Raw genomic sequence first — 14,285 nt, forward strand, 5'->3', positions numbered from 1 at the left:
GAGGCCTTTCACTTGCATGCCTTCACGAGTTGTGTACTGGCAATGTCATCAAGTAAATCTGCCCTATCTCTGAAAAAAAAAAAAGAGAATAAAACAATTCACACACAAAACCGACCTTTAAAAAACTTCAACCAAACCAAAAAAAATTTATCTCTCACTTCAGCCATGCAGTGTATGACAAGTACACCACCCAAGCTTACACCTGAAAAAAGGTACGCCCTCAGTGTACGTGTGTACAACACTTACATCCTGATACATGAGCTCATTTTGGCACGTTTCTTACACAGTGCATAACCCTCCGAATTAACACATGCTGCTGTGTAGTCATATCACTGCGTCATGACTTTTCTGGTCATATTAGTGGAATGATGCCCTTCATTATCAGTGTTCACCCCACATCCTTCAACTTGTGAATGCTATTGTCCTCATTCCACCCCCGAAAATGGAGTATGGCTGCCTACGTGGCAGGGAAAAATGGTCATAACCTACTCATATATATATACGAGTTAACATAGGACTTGCAGTCCAGGAATGCAGAAGTAGTCCTTGATCTTGAGAGTGCTGAAATTGCAAGCCAAAGCTTTGACGCCACCCCTCCCTCCTACAGTGATGTGATGTTGTTTTCTATTCTTCCAACACTGTATAATCCTGTCCATCATTTTTACACTTATCAAGCACATTGAATAACCCCGTCATTTTAACACTTATCAAACACATTGAATAACCCCGTTATTTAGTGCTTATCAAGCACACTGAATATTCCCTGTCATTTTAGGGCTTATCAAGCACATTGAATAATCCCGTCATTTCAATGCTATTCAAACACATGCCCAGTCTTAATCTTTTGTTGCTCATCGCCCAGCCAAACTCACACAGGGCCATACACATGGAAAATAAAAGGTTTGCTAGCATGCTGGCATTCTTCCCTTCTTTCATATAAAAAAAAAAAATCATAAAAAAATCTTTTTTTTAAAAAAAGCATTGTGTCATCAATGTTGCTCGAGTCAAATACCAACCAGAGTTTAGGTTCATCTTGTGGCAATTTGCAGCCTTGCATGATCCCGTATTTTGAAATACTAATATCCTGTATTTTGAAATACTAATAATAACAAGGCTGCATTCATAAGATAATAATTAAAAGGTGTCCCCACTGATTAAAAACAAAAAGAGCTTGAGGCCAAAGTTTGGTGGTAAAATCCATTATTTTACAACACACAGAAAAGACTACTGACTTACTTTCTTTGTTGTGAGCTCAGCCTGCCACTTTCTCTCCAATACTTCTTCATCATATATTGCTGTCTTGCACAGTTGCAGTACAAAAAAAAAGAGAAAGAAATAAACAAACACTGAATCAAAATAATCAATCAAAAACCAAAAACGAAACCCACATACAAACAAAAAGGGCAGACAATTTAATTTTCTCACCACAATGTGTACTGCTTTTTCCTTTTGTTTATTGTTTTTTTTTCTTTTAAGAAGCTTACAAACATACACAAGTCAATAGGATTAAAATTGAAAATTAAAAAAAAAAGACCATAAAACAACAAACTTTTACATCAACTCATGACATACACACATCATCAACCACGAACAAATCTTGAGGCATATCTATGTTACACAATGATGCCTACAAAAGAAAAGAAAAGAGAGAAAGAAAGAGAGAGAGAGAGAGAGAGAGAGAGAGAGAAACAGTTAAAATTAATAATAATAATAATAATAAAAACTCACACCCAGACTGCTCACATATTTCACACTCTGGACACTTTTTCTCCACCTCCGAAGAACAGAGGAAGATAAATCGGAAGGAGAAACACACCATACAAATGGGCAAGGATTTTTTTTTTTTTTTTTTTTTTTAAACAAAATGATGGTGTCAGTTCACATTCCAAAGACAGTCAGCCCCCCCACTCCCTGCCCCCCCCCCCCCCCCAGATGGTTTGTTCACTATGAGTTGTCGTCGTCAGCGTCCACACGGGGAACCTTGCTGACCGTGCACCCATCAGTGTCCTCGTCAAGCTCTGCTTGACCACTGTCACGTTTCTTTGTCACCCTCTGTAACACAGTTCATTGTGTGTGTGGGGGGGATGCATGGCCAGTCTTTTTCAAATCATATCCTCTTTTCAGTGAGAGAGCGAGCCGAGATCAATAGTATCTGTGTATATGTGAGTGTGTGTGCAAGTCTCTGTGGGTGTGTGGGTGTGTGTCTGTGTGTGTGTGTGTTACAGATCATTTCTTGTGCTTTTCTAAATCACACACACAAAAAAGTGAGACACAATGTGAAACAGACTGACACTCGCATAGAAGCAAATGGAACAGCTGTAATGGATATAAAAAAAAAAGAAACCAGAAACATATCTCAAAAACGTATGATGCAAAAATCTTTAAATGGTTATACACAACAAAAATTCAAACTGATAACAGATTTTAATAACAGCATAAATAAGACTTTCCCCATTTCTTCATTCTGTGCAGTAAATGATGCCTATTATCACATTTTCTCTCCATATGGAATAACACAACTTATCAAAACATATATAACTGTCATGGGAAATTAATATCCACCCCATTCTTTAAATTGTATGTGTAATATTTTATTGTTCAAACACACACAGTGCACAATCATGAAAGCGTTAAATGCATTACCTTTTTGTCCCATTGCTGGTGAAGGTAGCGTAACAGGATATTGGTCTTCTCTGTAGTTATTACTACTGCAAATACAAAGGAAAAAGTATAATTATAATTCTTTGACGGAACCAGACCAACTTGTTTTTGAATGAAACACAATCATACACACACACTTCAGGCTCAATGGTGTACTTGCAGGTACACATCCATCATCTGGTAGACTTCCAGTTTTACGTTTTCTGTGACGTCATTCTTGTTAAGCAAAATGGTAATGAACACGATGAAACCTCAAACTGCTTAGGTATTCCGTTAAAAGAAATTTTTATGCTTCAATACAGTAATCCTTGTAGAAAGGACTAGACTAAAGTAGAACATTCTCTCCTGGCATACTGACTGAATCTTTGTTTCATCTGCTGCTTTAACATATAAAGATCTAATAATAACATGATGACACAAGCCACAACAGCCTGTCATACTTACGTGATACATCTCGTAAGACAAGGCCATCAGCCCAAGAGGATGATACATAACCCTGAATGCCCCCCAACCCCACACACCCCACCCCAACGATCCCTCTGTTCCCGAGTCCTACAGATATTTGAGATAACTTTTCTAGCACCCTGACAAAAAAAACAAAAAAAAAAGCCTGCTCCTGTCTTTTCAAATACTGTCATGGTTTCTAAAGTAAGCAACAAAAAGAGTTACAGATACATGTCCAGTCACTAACTCTTTTCTTAACCTCTACCATGCCATCTCCAGATTTCTCAACCTCAACCTTCCCCCCCCTTTTTTTTCATTAGTAATTATTTGATTACCAGTACATCAATAAACACAAAATACATTCTTTCAACCACTTACCTTGGTTTGATGGATAGTCTCTTGTTGAAATATATAGTGTAGGCTTCTGATTCTGAAAAAGGAACACAAAAATTTGGTTCATTTTCCTTGCAAGGATTCTTTTTAAAGCCTGATTTGTATTCTTTGATATTTTCATAAAATAAGCCATTTTTTCATACTGATTATCAAATTAATCAGGATCTTTTTTGCCTTCAAGAATGTCAGCACTCTGGAATCAGCAGCCGATCAGAAAGGAATATCAATTGAGTCACATACACACTCACACTCTCACACTACCAAGAGTTATTACACCAGACCTACTTTGTGTACACACATGCATGTCAAAATACATGCAGCAACACTCACTTTGCCACACACACCCACTCACACATAAAGAGATAAATGTACACAAACACCATTAACACCCACACGCATAACACATACCAAATAGCATGCATGCATGCACTAACAAACATGAACATACTTGGCCCACAAACTGAAAAGACGGGAAAAGAAACCAAAACTGCAGAAGGAGAAAATATTTTGAATCACTGACAGACAGTGCTCAACAAGGATCATAAATTTCTAAATGAATGGTTCATACATGATACACATGTCTTCCAAATAAGCTTCCAGAGATGCCAACCCCTGTCAAGTGTTTGCAGGAACATTCCGAACAATCTGGAAATTTGGTAGGAACACTCATGACTCCAAGCCACATCAGCAATCCACTGGGCACAGACGCAGTTTGACCGAGACGCAACTTGATTCAGCCACGCTCTCTCTTGTTCAGGCAAACGATTAAGCTGATTAGTCCACTCAATTCTGTTTAAATGTAAACACGCACGCAATTAGCTGAGCATCATCATGTGAGACAAGATCAGTAGTGACTGCCCTGGCCTCATGATTGATAGGTCTAGAGCGTCTGGGTAATGTTACGACAAGAAAGCATGTGACCATGCTATGTAGTCGAAAATGAACTCATCGGGACAATTTTGACTTTTGGCATGTCGAAACAAACTGCAACTGAGCGTACCAAAATATGGTAAAATCATAACAGATAGCATCTCTGAACTTCTTTTTTCTTTTTCTTTTTTGGCTACCCCGTCATCTGCACTGTTTCAGTGGCATTGCTCCCACACCACTCATTCCGAGTCCCCCAAACACAGCCACACCCGGGTTCGTCTGTCACACTCCCAATGTCGGCAGTCCACAGGGAACCATCCAGCTTTTGGGAATTTCGAGATGCTCCCCCCTGGTCGACGGTACAGAAGTATAAGGATGAAAACCAATCGCTTCGCCAATAGCTTTTTCCCCAAAGCAGTCAATGCCCTGTCTCTCGAACAAATCAAGTATGATAAATAGAATTGTGCAATCAACAACCATCTACCTGAAGATCTAGTCATCAGCACCATCCACATGTAATATGCAGCTTCAGTTCAAGTGTGTGTGTGTGTGTGTGTGTGTGTGTGTGTGTGTGTGTGTGTGCGCGCGCATGTGTGTGTGTGTGTGCAGTGTGTGCATGTGTGAGTATGCAAAAGTTTTTATATTGATATGCACTTGTATGTATCCTAATTTCTACTGTATCTGTGTTTGTGTATGATTTTCAATTTATGTTCGTATCTTGTTATGTACTATCCCCCCCCCCCCCCCCCCCCCCAATATTCCTTGTGACCCCGGTACACTTGGTAATAAAGACATATTCTATTCTATTCTATTCTAAATAAGTAAAGAAACAAAATGAAATCTAGGGGAAAAAGACAATAATACTAATAGATAAATAAACAGGGAAATAAACGTAAACAAACATGCAAGCACATGCACACACACACACACACATATAAACGCATACACACACAAACATGAACAACAGATATGCAACAAATATGCAGTCTCACAGATATGAAAGCACAAGCAAATGCACACAAGCCCAGCACTGCATATAAAAGCGCAAGAGCCCTGACACACAGTGACACACTCCCCCACACACACACACACATTCCCCATCTCTCATGTTACCACCCAACCCCTCCCCACCCGCACACACATTCCTACATATCGCAGCTTCCACGACGCACACACACACACACGGCTATATAAACATGCATTCATAGATTGTGTAGCTCCCACAATACAGACATACACACACCCAAACAACCAACAGACACAGATGTAGACCGCTCGTTGTTTTGCGTCAACAGAAAGCCTGTCAGCTCCCTCATTTCTCTAACGCCTGCCACTTACATGATGATGATGATCCCTTGTAAAGCTGTCTCTGATTGTACAGCATTTTTAACCATTCTGCCACCTTCCACACTATGATTATGGTGAAGTACTTTTGTCAGACTGCAGTAAGTGTGATTCTGGTTTTCATTTTTCGAAGTGGAAAGCAACAGGAAACAAGTCAGGATATCTATATCTCATGGTTTCCTCAGTTTCAATCCCCCTTCACTTCCATGCCTGGGGTGAAGGACTGTCTTTGGAGGGATGTGGTGGCGGTCTCCACTCTGGGGGAGACGCTCACTCAGACTGGCTCCACGACTAAGCTGTTATTGTCATCTGTTGGGGGCATAGTAGGTGTGTCCTAGGTACTTTAGATCAGAAAAGTCACTGCTGAAAACCACCAAAGTGACTCAGCAGCAGCGCAGGTTCTCCTCTGGTGTGTGGCCTCCTGGAGTCCTAACACTGATGGTTCCCTGTGAACCGCAGATGCTAAGACTGCAACATATGATCCTGGGTCTGGCCATGTATGGGAGTCACGGAATGAGCAGTGTGAAAATAATGCCACTAAAACAAAGCACATGATGGGACAGTCAACAAAAAAAAAGAAAAAATATGTATTGGTTATCCCTAAGAACTTAAGTATCCAAAATGAGTTCAAAGCGTTCAAAGAGGCAAGAAAAGAATATCTTCACAACACAATTCTTACACTGCGGCAGCTGGATTCTGCATGGAAACGAGTGAAGTTGCTTTCACGATAACTTGGCAGCCCTTTTAAAAAGTCCCCCTGTACAGCAAGAAAACAAAAGAAATAATAATTATCATATTTATATAGCACTAAATCTTGTGCAGAGATAAATCAAAGCACTTTCGCACCAGTCATTCAACCACATGCATGACTCAACTGGAAAAAAAAATCACATATTTAAAGTGTTCTGATTGACAGAATATCAAAACAGTTATCTCCTAGCAGTGAATAAAAGGAATATTGTTCCATTTCACAATGGCAATGAATTAATGGTAGTCTTTTAACCAGTTGAGTGCCTATAACTAGTATAAGACGTCAGCTGACGCCCTACAAAAAGTGTTGCCACAGCTGTCTACAAGTACAAGACGTCCACTGATGTCTGCATATGTTCTGATTTTTCCTCCATTGGAGTTTGGTTCAGTGCACACAACCAGACTCTGAACAGTTAGTTTAATGTGTCTAGATCATAAAAAAATACTTTTGCGTTCGTGGGCTGCAATTCCCACGTTCACTCGTATGTACATGAGTGGGCTTTTACGTGAACGACTGTTTTTACCCTGCCATGTAGGCAGCCATACTCCACTTTCGGGGTGTGTGCATGCTGGGTATGTTCTCGTTTCCATAACCCACCGAACGCTGACATGGATTACAGAATCTTTTACATGTCAAGTCAGAGAGAAATAGGCAATTTTAGCTGTTCAAAACAACAGTTATCTTTTGTGAAACCCAATAAAACAAACATGAGTTAAAGAAAAAGGGTTTGACTGCTGCTTTCTGTGTGTGTGTGCCCATATGATGATGCATGTAAGTTTCTGAAAGTAGGGCAAGTGCAAAATCTGTCCGGGCAAATGAATTTTCCTATCACTTGCCCAACTGGGCAAGTTTGAAAAAAAAAGTTCATGTCAAGCCCTGCCTAACCATTCTAAAAAAAAGAACACGCTGCACTGGTCTGTGCATCAAGGAATCCTGTTGAGTTGTTGGTCATGGCCCCTTCAGGGTTTCTCTATAGTAAAGGTTTCAGGAGTTAAGTAATAGGTTGTATTTTTTGTGGAGAATTTAGTGCAGCATGGACAGTCTGGTTAGCTTTCTTTCCTTTTTTCTTCCAGTGTTGGCCATCAAAAGTCTGTCAGGATGTTAAAAACACTTGAGATTCTCTTCAAGTTGTTCATGGCAAAGTGAGTCACTCTTCGTTGGGCAGCTAAAGGTTCTGGGACCTCTACTTACAGTTTTGAGTATGCAGGTCCCACACTGTTGAGGCATTCCCCAGCACAAGCCTAACTATACCTTTGTAAGCTGCTTTGTTTTCTGTTTTAGATCATGCTGAAGTGTTTTGGAACCAGTTTCTATTCTTCACCTCAACAGAGCTGCACAAGAAATGCTGATGAAACGTTTCATTTGTTCAGCATCCAAATACTAACAGGAACACAAGAAAGTACCATTTCAGTTACCACACATGGAATGACCTGTCAATAGACAGCTGGAAAGTTCTGTGGCCATTTTGGATATTGTGCATGCGCATCCAACTTTTACTTGAAATCGCAAGCAATGCCAAAGGTGACCAACATAGGCAAAAGCAGCAAACATGTGCTGTCCTCCATTTCTTCATTTGAGCCTCCATTGCTAAAACCAAACTGTGTATACTATGACTGAAAGCCACTGTATGCACAATAATAGAACAAAATATGGAGCAAAAAGTCAACAACAAAAAAAGAAGCATACTGTTTGGCAAGTTCTGCCTCTCTCAATCGCCTTTGTTGCTTGCACTTTCAGAAAGCAAATAAGTTCAAGAGCAATGATGATGTAAGTTGTAACACACTTCTATAGTAGAAGTCATGTAAGCACGGAACTCTCCAACTGTCTATTCAGCATAAAACATAAAAATACGCACGAACTATTGGTCATCGATATTCATGAATCAACTGAACAATTCTTCATTTTTTTATTTTTTTTTTAATAGTTTTGATGGGTAAAAAGTTTGGCAATATTAACAATTTTGCCCGTCGACTCTTCTATGTTGAAGTCAGAATCACTGTGTACCCAAATGGGTATACCCTTTGGACCGAAAAGTTGTCTACCTTTCTGGTTCGACATTCTTATATTCTACTTAACATTTTTGCCCGTCTGCAGTACAAAACATACGTGAAAAAACTACGAAACAGGCAAAAATGTTAATTAGATATATAGAGAATTGTCTACTATAGTTGACGATTTTAAACGAAACTTGGCTCGATTATAAAGGTGTCTAAAAAGGGATGCTTTTGGGGCATTCCATGCACCTAGCAAGGGGCTTGGAAAGAATGGGGGATACGCAAAGTGAAGGAGAAAATGTCACGGACGGGTATTTCGATTTTGCCCGTCTGAATTATTTGTAAACGGTCATGCGCAATTCCGATGGCAAGAGGTAGGCGTGCAAGAGTTGTGCACTTCGAAACTGTAAACGGCGGAATGAAGTGTGGTGTCAGTCCCGGTTGCGCGAGGCTGAAAACGAAAGTGTACGACGACACAAGGGTTTGCGATTGTACTTACCGATACATGATTCCACATGTTTTGCACAGAGCCACACACACACTTTGACGGAATGAAGTTGTCAGTGTACACGCACCAAACTACGGAATGAAGTCAGTTGTCAGTGCCTACACACACAATCCTGGAATGAACTTGTGAGCGTTCACGCACAACATCATCAGTTACAGAATGAAATTGTCAGCCCCGGCGACTATTCGGACACACAAACACGGAATGAAGTTGTCACTGTACACTGACACACAGACACATGCTGAAGAAATGTTGTAATTGTACATGCACGACCTGTCCCTGGTCTGCCGAAGTGGATGTGCACAAAGGGGACGTAGGAAAGAGGTCACTGTGTACAATCTTGTACTTGAAGTGAAGACGGAATGAACTGCACCGTGCTTCGCGGGAGGATGAAAACCAGAGTGGAGGGAGTCTGTGCGTATGGAAAGAATGGCCATCTGTGCAGCTAATCATTTTGTCTCGTCCTCAGTTCTCCACGGAAAGCCAGGAGCATACTGACATGCAACACAGTACACAGCACACACGTACGTGACACGTGCTGTCGAGGAAAGAAGCTGTCTAACATACACCACGGGCAATCACGGAACACATACACACACACACACACACACACACACATGAGCGCGCGAAATTGCTGACTTGAACATTCACAGCCAGCGCAAGCATCACGAGAAAGGGACGTCCAGCTGTCCAATTGAAACGGTTCAAGTTCAGCACGGACACTGACTCGGTCGTTAAAATCGTTGTCAAGGAAGGTCCCACCAGTCCCACTCATTTTTAATGTGAAGTCCTCTGTGCAACGCATTTGAGCACTGCAATACAGGGAATGGAAATCCGAGTGTGTGGATTTCCACGTGTACCCGGTCAGTGCTGTCGGAACCGATACAGCAAGGACGTACAACGAAACAGGCCGAAAGGAACAAACCGGCCCACCACAGGAGACTGCCGTCATCCTGTTTTTCCGTCGTACACACGTGAGTGTTTCATGCAAGCTGTTTTATTATTTTCATTCAGTCAGTTTTTGCGAATGACGCTGTGCCATCATGTGTGTGTGTGTGGTGAGGCTGTGCAGGGGTATGCCTGCGCGTATACAAGTCTCCGAAGTGTGTGTGTGTGGGGGGGGGGGGGGTGCGGGGGGGAGGGTGGTATGGTAAGTGATGGTGTTGGGACACTATGAGGCATATAATAAAAGACGGAAAGAATCTCTATTACATTCGTCTAGAATCACACACTTTTAACAGATAAGAAATTAAAGAGAACACACAAGCATTAACATTGCACTCCATTCTGTTTACAAACGTGAAACTGATTTTCACACGATGTTTGTTTCAATATCGATTCATTCCGTTTTATCTCAGTAAGCCTACAACACTGCCAAGTGATGCAGTCACGAACACTGAAGTATGTTGTTGCAGGAAACCCACAGAGCAGCTGAAAGGCTGGCATCACCACCCAAGTTCACTGCCGGGCCGTCACGCCCTGCTCGTGTGGACACCCCCCCACCAGTGAGTGAGTCTATACCGCATATTTCAGGTCACCCATTTCACGAATGACAGATCACGACAGACTAAAACAAAGACTGGCGAAGAAATCTGGTTTGACATCTTTCACTGTTTTCAGAAGGAATAAACGGATGAAAACTTTACATATGGATCCCTTCTCTCCGCCTTCCACGTGTGAATCTCAAGCAGGTGCCGTTTTGTCTACAGGTGAGATGTTTTCGCTTCTAAACACCATAGTAACGTGTGTGTGTGTGTGTGTCATTATGTGTGTCACTCTGCCGGGGTGTGTGTGTGTGTGTGTGTGTGTGTGTGTGTGTGTGTGTGTGTGTGTGTGTGTGACTGTAAGTACATACGCATATTGTGTTGTGCAGAAGATCATTACTGGCACTGTCACACCACGAGGACAGCTTCCCAAACACGCATGACGAGGCCGCCGCCTGATCCCCCGACTGGAGACTGCACTGTGGAACGAGGGCACTGTGACGACACAGGACAGGGACCCTGCTGTGGAGTTGCTTCTCTGACTGGAGCACCCGTTGGGTAACATGTTGCCAAGCCAATGTCCCCTTAACATTCCAGTTCATTCCATCATAAACGGTGGTCCCAGTAACGCCTCTACTGCCAAACCAGTGTTCCTTTAAAACTGCAGTTCATTCCGTCATAAACAGTGGCTCCAGTCACGCACCTGTTATCATGCAAACTGACCAGTGCCTGCCGTGGACTGTTTCTGAGGAGACATAAAAATGATGTATATCCACCGATCGACATTCTCTCCATGAGTACACAGTTGTTCATGTTAGGATCGGAACCCATTGTCTCGTCTTTCACACTGGTTTTCATCCTCTCACGAAGCACGGTACAGTTCATTCCGTCTTCACTTCAAATGACCGGCGATTGCACACACTGACCGCTTTCAATCGAACTGCTTTTTACGTCCCGTATTGCAGATCAGACACCGACAACGTTCCCGTATTCTTTTCGAATTTCTCTTTCACTTTGCAAATTCCCGTTTCTGTTTCAAGCCCCATGCTAGATGCATGGAATGCCCCACAAAGACATCCGTTTTAAGACACGTTTGGACTCGCGACAAGTTTCATTGCAAGTACTGACACAAACTCAAACTTGTGTATACATTCACACTCCCGTCTTAATCGTTTTCACGTATGTTTTGTACAACAGACGGGTAAATTCGAAAAGACCCGTCGGTCCGATTTTCTCCTTCACTTTGCGTATCCCCCATTCTTTCCAAGCCCCTTGCTAGGTGCATGGAATGCCCCCAAAAGCATCCCTTTTTAGACACCTTTATAATCAGGCCAAGTTTCGTTTAAAATCATCAACTATAGTAGACAATTCTCTATATATCTAATTAACATTTTTGCCCGTTTCGTAGTTTTTTCACGTATGTTTTGTATTGCAGACGGGCAAAAATGTTAAGTAGAATATAAGAATGACGTATTGCCAAGCCAATGTCCCCTTAACATTCCAGTTCATTCCGTCATAAACGGTGGTCCCAGTAACGCCTCTACTGCCAAACCAGTGTTCCTTTAAAACTGCATTTCATTCCGTCATAAACAGTGGCTCCAGTCACGCACCTGTTATCATGCAAACTGACCAGTGCCTGCCGTGGACTGTTTCTGAGGAGACATAAAAATGATGTATATCCACCGATCGACATTCTCTCCATGAGTACACAGTTGTTCATGTTAGGATCGGAACCCATTGTCTCGTCTTTAACACTGGTTTTCATCCTCTCACGAAGCACGGTACAGTTCATTCCGTCTTCACTTCAAATGACCGGCGATTGCACACACTGACCGCTTTCAATCGAACTGCTTTATACGTCCCGTATTGCAGATCGGACACCGACAACGTTCCCGTATTCTTTTCGAATTTCTCTTTCACTTTGCAAATTCCCGTTTCTGTTTCAAGCCCCATGCTAGATGCATGGAATGCCCCACAAAGACATCCGTTTTAAGACACGTTTGGACTCGAGACAAGTTTCATTGCAAGTACTGACACAAACTCAAACTTGTGTATACATTCACACTCCCGTCTTAATCGTTTTCACGTATGTTTTGTACAACAGACGGGTAAATTCGAAAAGACCCGTCGGTCCGATTTTCTCCTTCACTTTGCGTATCCCCCATTCTTTCCAAGCCCCTTGCTAGGTGCATGGAATGCCCCCAAAAGCATCACTTTTTAGACACCTTTATAATCGGGCCAAGTTTCGTTTAAAATCGTCAACTATAGTAGACAATTCTCTATATATCTAATTAACATTTTTGCCCGTTTCGTAGTTTTTTCACGTATGCTTTGTATTACAGACGGGCAAAAATGTTAAGTATAATATACGAATGACGAACCAGAAATGGTGCACACATTTGTCCTATATGGGTATACCTATTTGGGTACATTGTAATTCCGACTCCAACACAGAAGAGTCGACGGGCAAAATTGTTAATATTGCCAAAAGTTTGACAAATAGGTTGTAAAACCTTCAAAAAAAATATACCTGGCTATTTTATCAAAAAAAGAAGGGACTGTTCGAATGCTTGAGCTTCACAGCTTGAGCACTTTTCGTCTTTTGTTTATCACATGTCCTCATGTATCACTCATGTGCGTGGAGTTTTCACTGTTGGACTGGTTCACTGCGAGAATACCCGATCGACACCACCAAGTAATATTTACTGATAGTCTTGTCTATTTCCACATGTGTGTTTTCTCGTGTCACGTCGCTACAGTATCACTATCAGTATCGCTACAGTGTACTGTAACATCGATAACATTATTCTATGACACTGCCAGTCAATATTTGTCACAAGTACGTCAAAGTGATCAAGAAGCACCATGGTTTTTCTCGTCCAAATCTGATTATTGTTCATTGTTTGTCCTTAGATACATTCAAGCACAAACTACCATGTGTATTCATACCAAATCAAATCGTCGTGAGGACTCAAAATACCGTAAGAGTTGAACAAAAACACAATAATCCCAACGGTAGTCTCCGAAAAAGGACAACAAATTTCAGAATAATACACGTATGACGAATGCACCACCAAATTATGAAAGACAGAATAAACGAAAGGCAATACCAATGAAGAAACAAAAGAAAATGTGCGAATGCTCGCAGACCCACCATTCTTGCTGAATTTCCTGAGTCTGTTCTGTTCTCAATGGGTGAACGATTCTGCACTGGTTGGGAATTTTTAGTTACCGGAAGCAAGCCATATGTCGACAATTTGTTTTGCATTCGTAATTTATACCTGAAAACCGGAAACAGGCATTCGTTTGGCTATTCGGTCAGCGGAAACTTCCGGAAAGTGATGCTTATAGTAATAATGTAAAAGAAACAGTGATGCTGATAGCAATACAATATGTCAATAAAGATAAGACCTTAAATCTTAAGCATTTAAAGCACGATTATGAAACTCGCAATCTCATGTTTTTTTCAGACATTTGTTCGAATTACGGTCATAAGACGCCATGTATTTTCATGCCGGTTGTTTTTATCACAACTGAAGAGAAAAGACGAGGCATTTCATTGGCGGTCAGACATTCGGCTTGCTGACGCTCCTAAAGCTAGAAAAAACTCGAAATGAAGTGAAGCTGGTCGATGAAAAGCTCTACGAAAGACACTCCTACGGAGACCACTGATGCGATACCTGCTTGACCTGGGAGCGTGTCGATACTCCCCCGTGTCGATACTCCCCGTACACACGTGTGTGTGTTGTTGTTTTCTTCTTCAGTTAAGCGTCTTTTAGCCAAAAGTGTTATTTGACAAAGATAGGGGGGAAAAGACGGCTACTGGTGAGGGAAAA

General features: G+C 41.6%; 1 protein-coding gene across 1 annotated transcript; it reads right to left on the reverse strand.

The window, feature by feature from the left end:
- Positions 1–1,925: 1,925 nt before the first annotated feature.
- On the reverse strand, positions 1,926–13,720 carry LOC143297414 (DET1- and DDB1-associated protein 1-like). The gene is made up of 5 exons (XM_076609758.1): positions 13,604–13,720; positions 6,392–6,469; positions 3,484–3,535; positions 2,644–2,708; positions 1,926–2,052 (listed from the first exon to the last, which is right to left on the reverse strand). Exons 1-5 carry the CDS (start codon positions 13,715–13,717, stop codon positions 1,945–1,947), a joined length of 417 nt encoding a protein of 138 aa, XP_076465873.1. The 5' UTR covers positions 13,718–13,720; the 3' UTR covers positions 1,926–1,944.
- Between the last annotated feature and the right edge of the window lie 565 nt (positions 13,721–14,285).

The sequence above is a fragment of the Babylonia areolata genome, chromosome 22, assembly GCF_041734735.1.
Source record: "Babylonia areolata isolate BAREFJ2019XMU chromosome 22, ASM4173473v1, whole genome shotgun sequence".
Taxonomy (NCBI): Eukaryota; Metazoa; Mollusca; class Gastropoda; order Neogastropoda; family Buccinidae; genus Babylonia; species Babylonia areolata.

Excerpts from the sequence above, each read along its gene's own strand:
- LOC143297414 (XM_076609758.1), bottom strand. The coding sequence starts at position 13,717 with ATGCAAAACAAATTGTCGACATATGGCTTGCTTCCGGTAACTAAAAAT. Across the intron at positions 6,470-13,603 it reads CAGGAAATTCAGCAAGAATG|GGGGACTTTTTAAAAGGGCT; the intron begins GTGGGTCTGCGA and ends CTTGCTGTACAG. Across the intron at positions 3,536-6,391 it reads CAGAATCCAGCTGCCGCAGT|AATCAGAAGCCTACACTATA; the intron begins GTAAGAATTGTG and ends TTCCTTTTTCAG.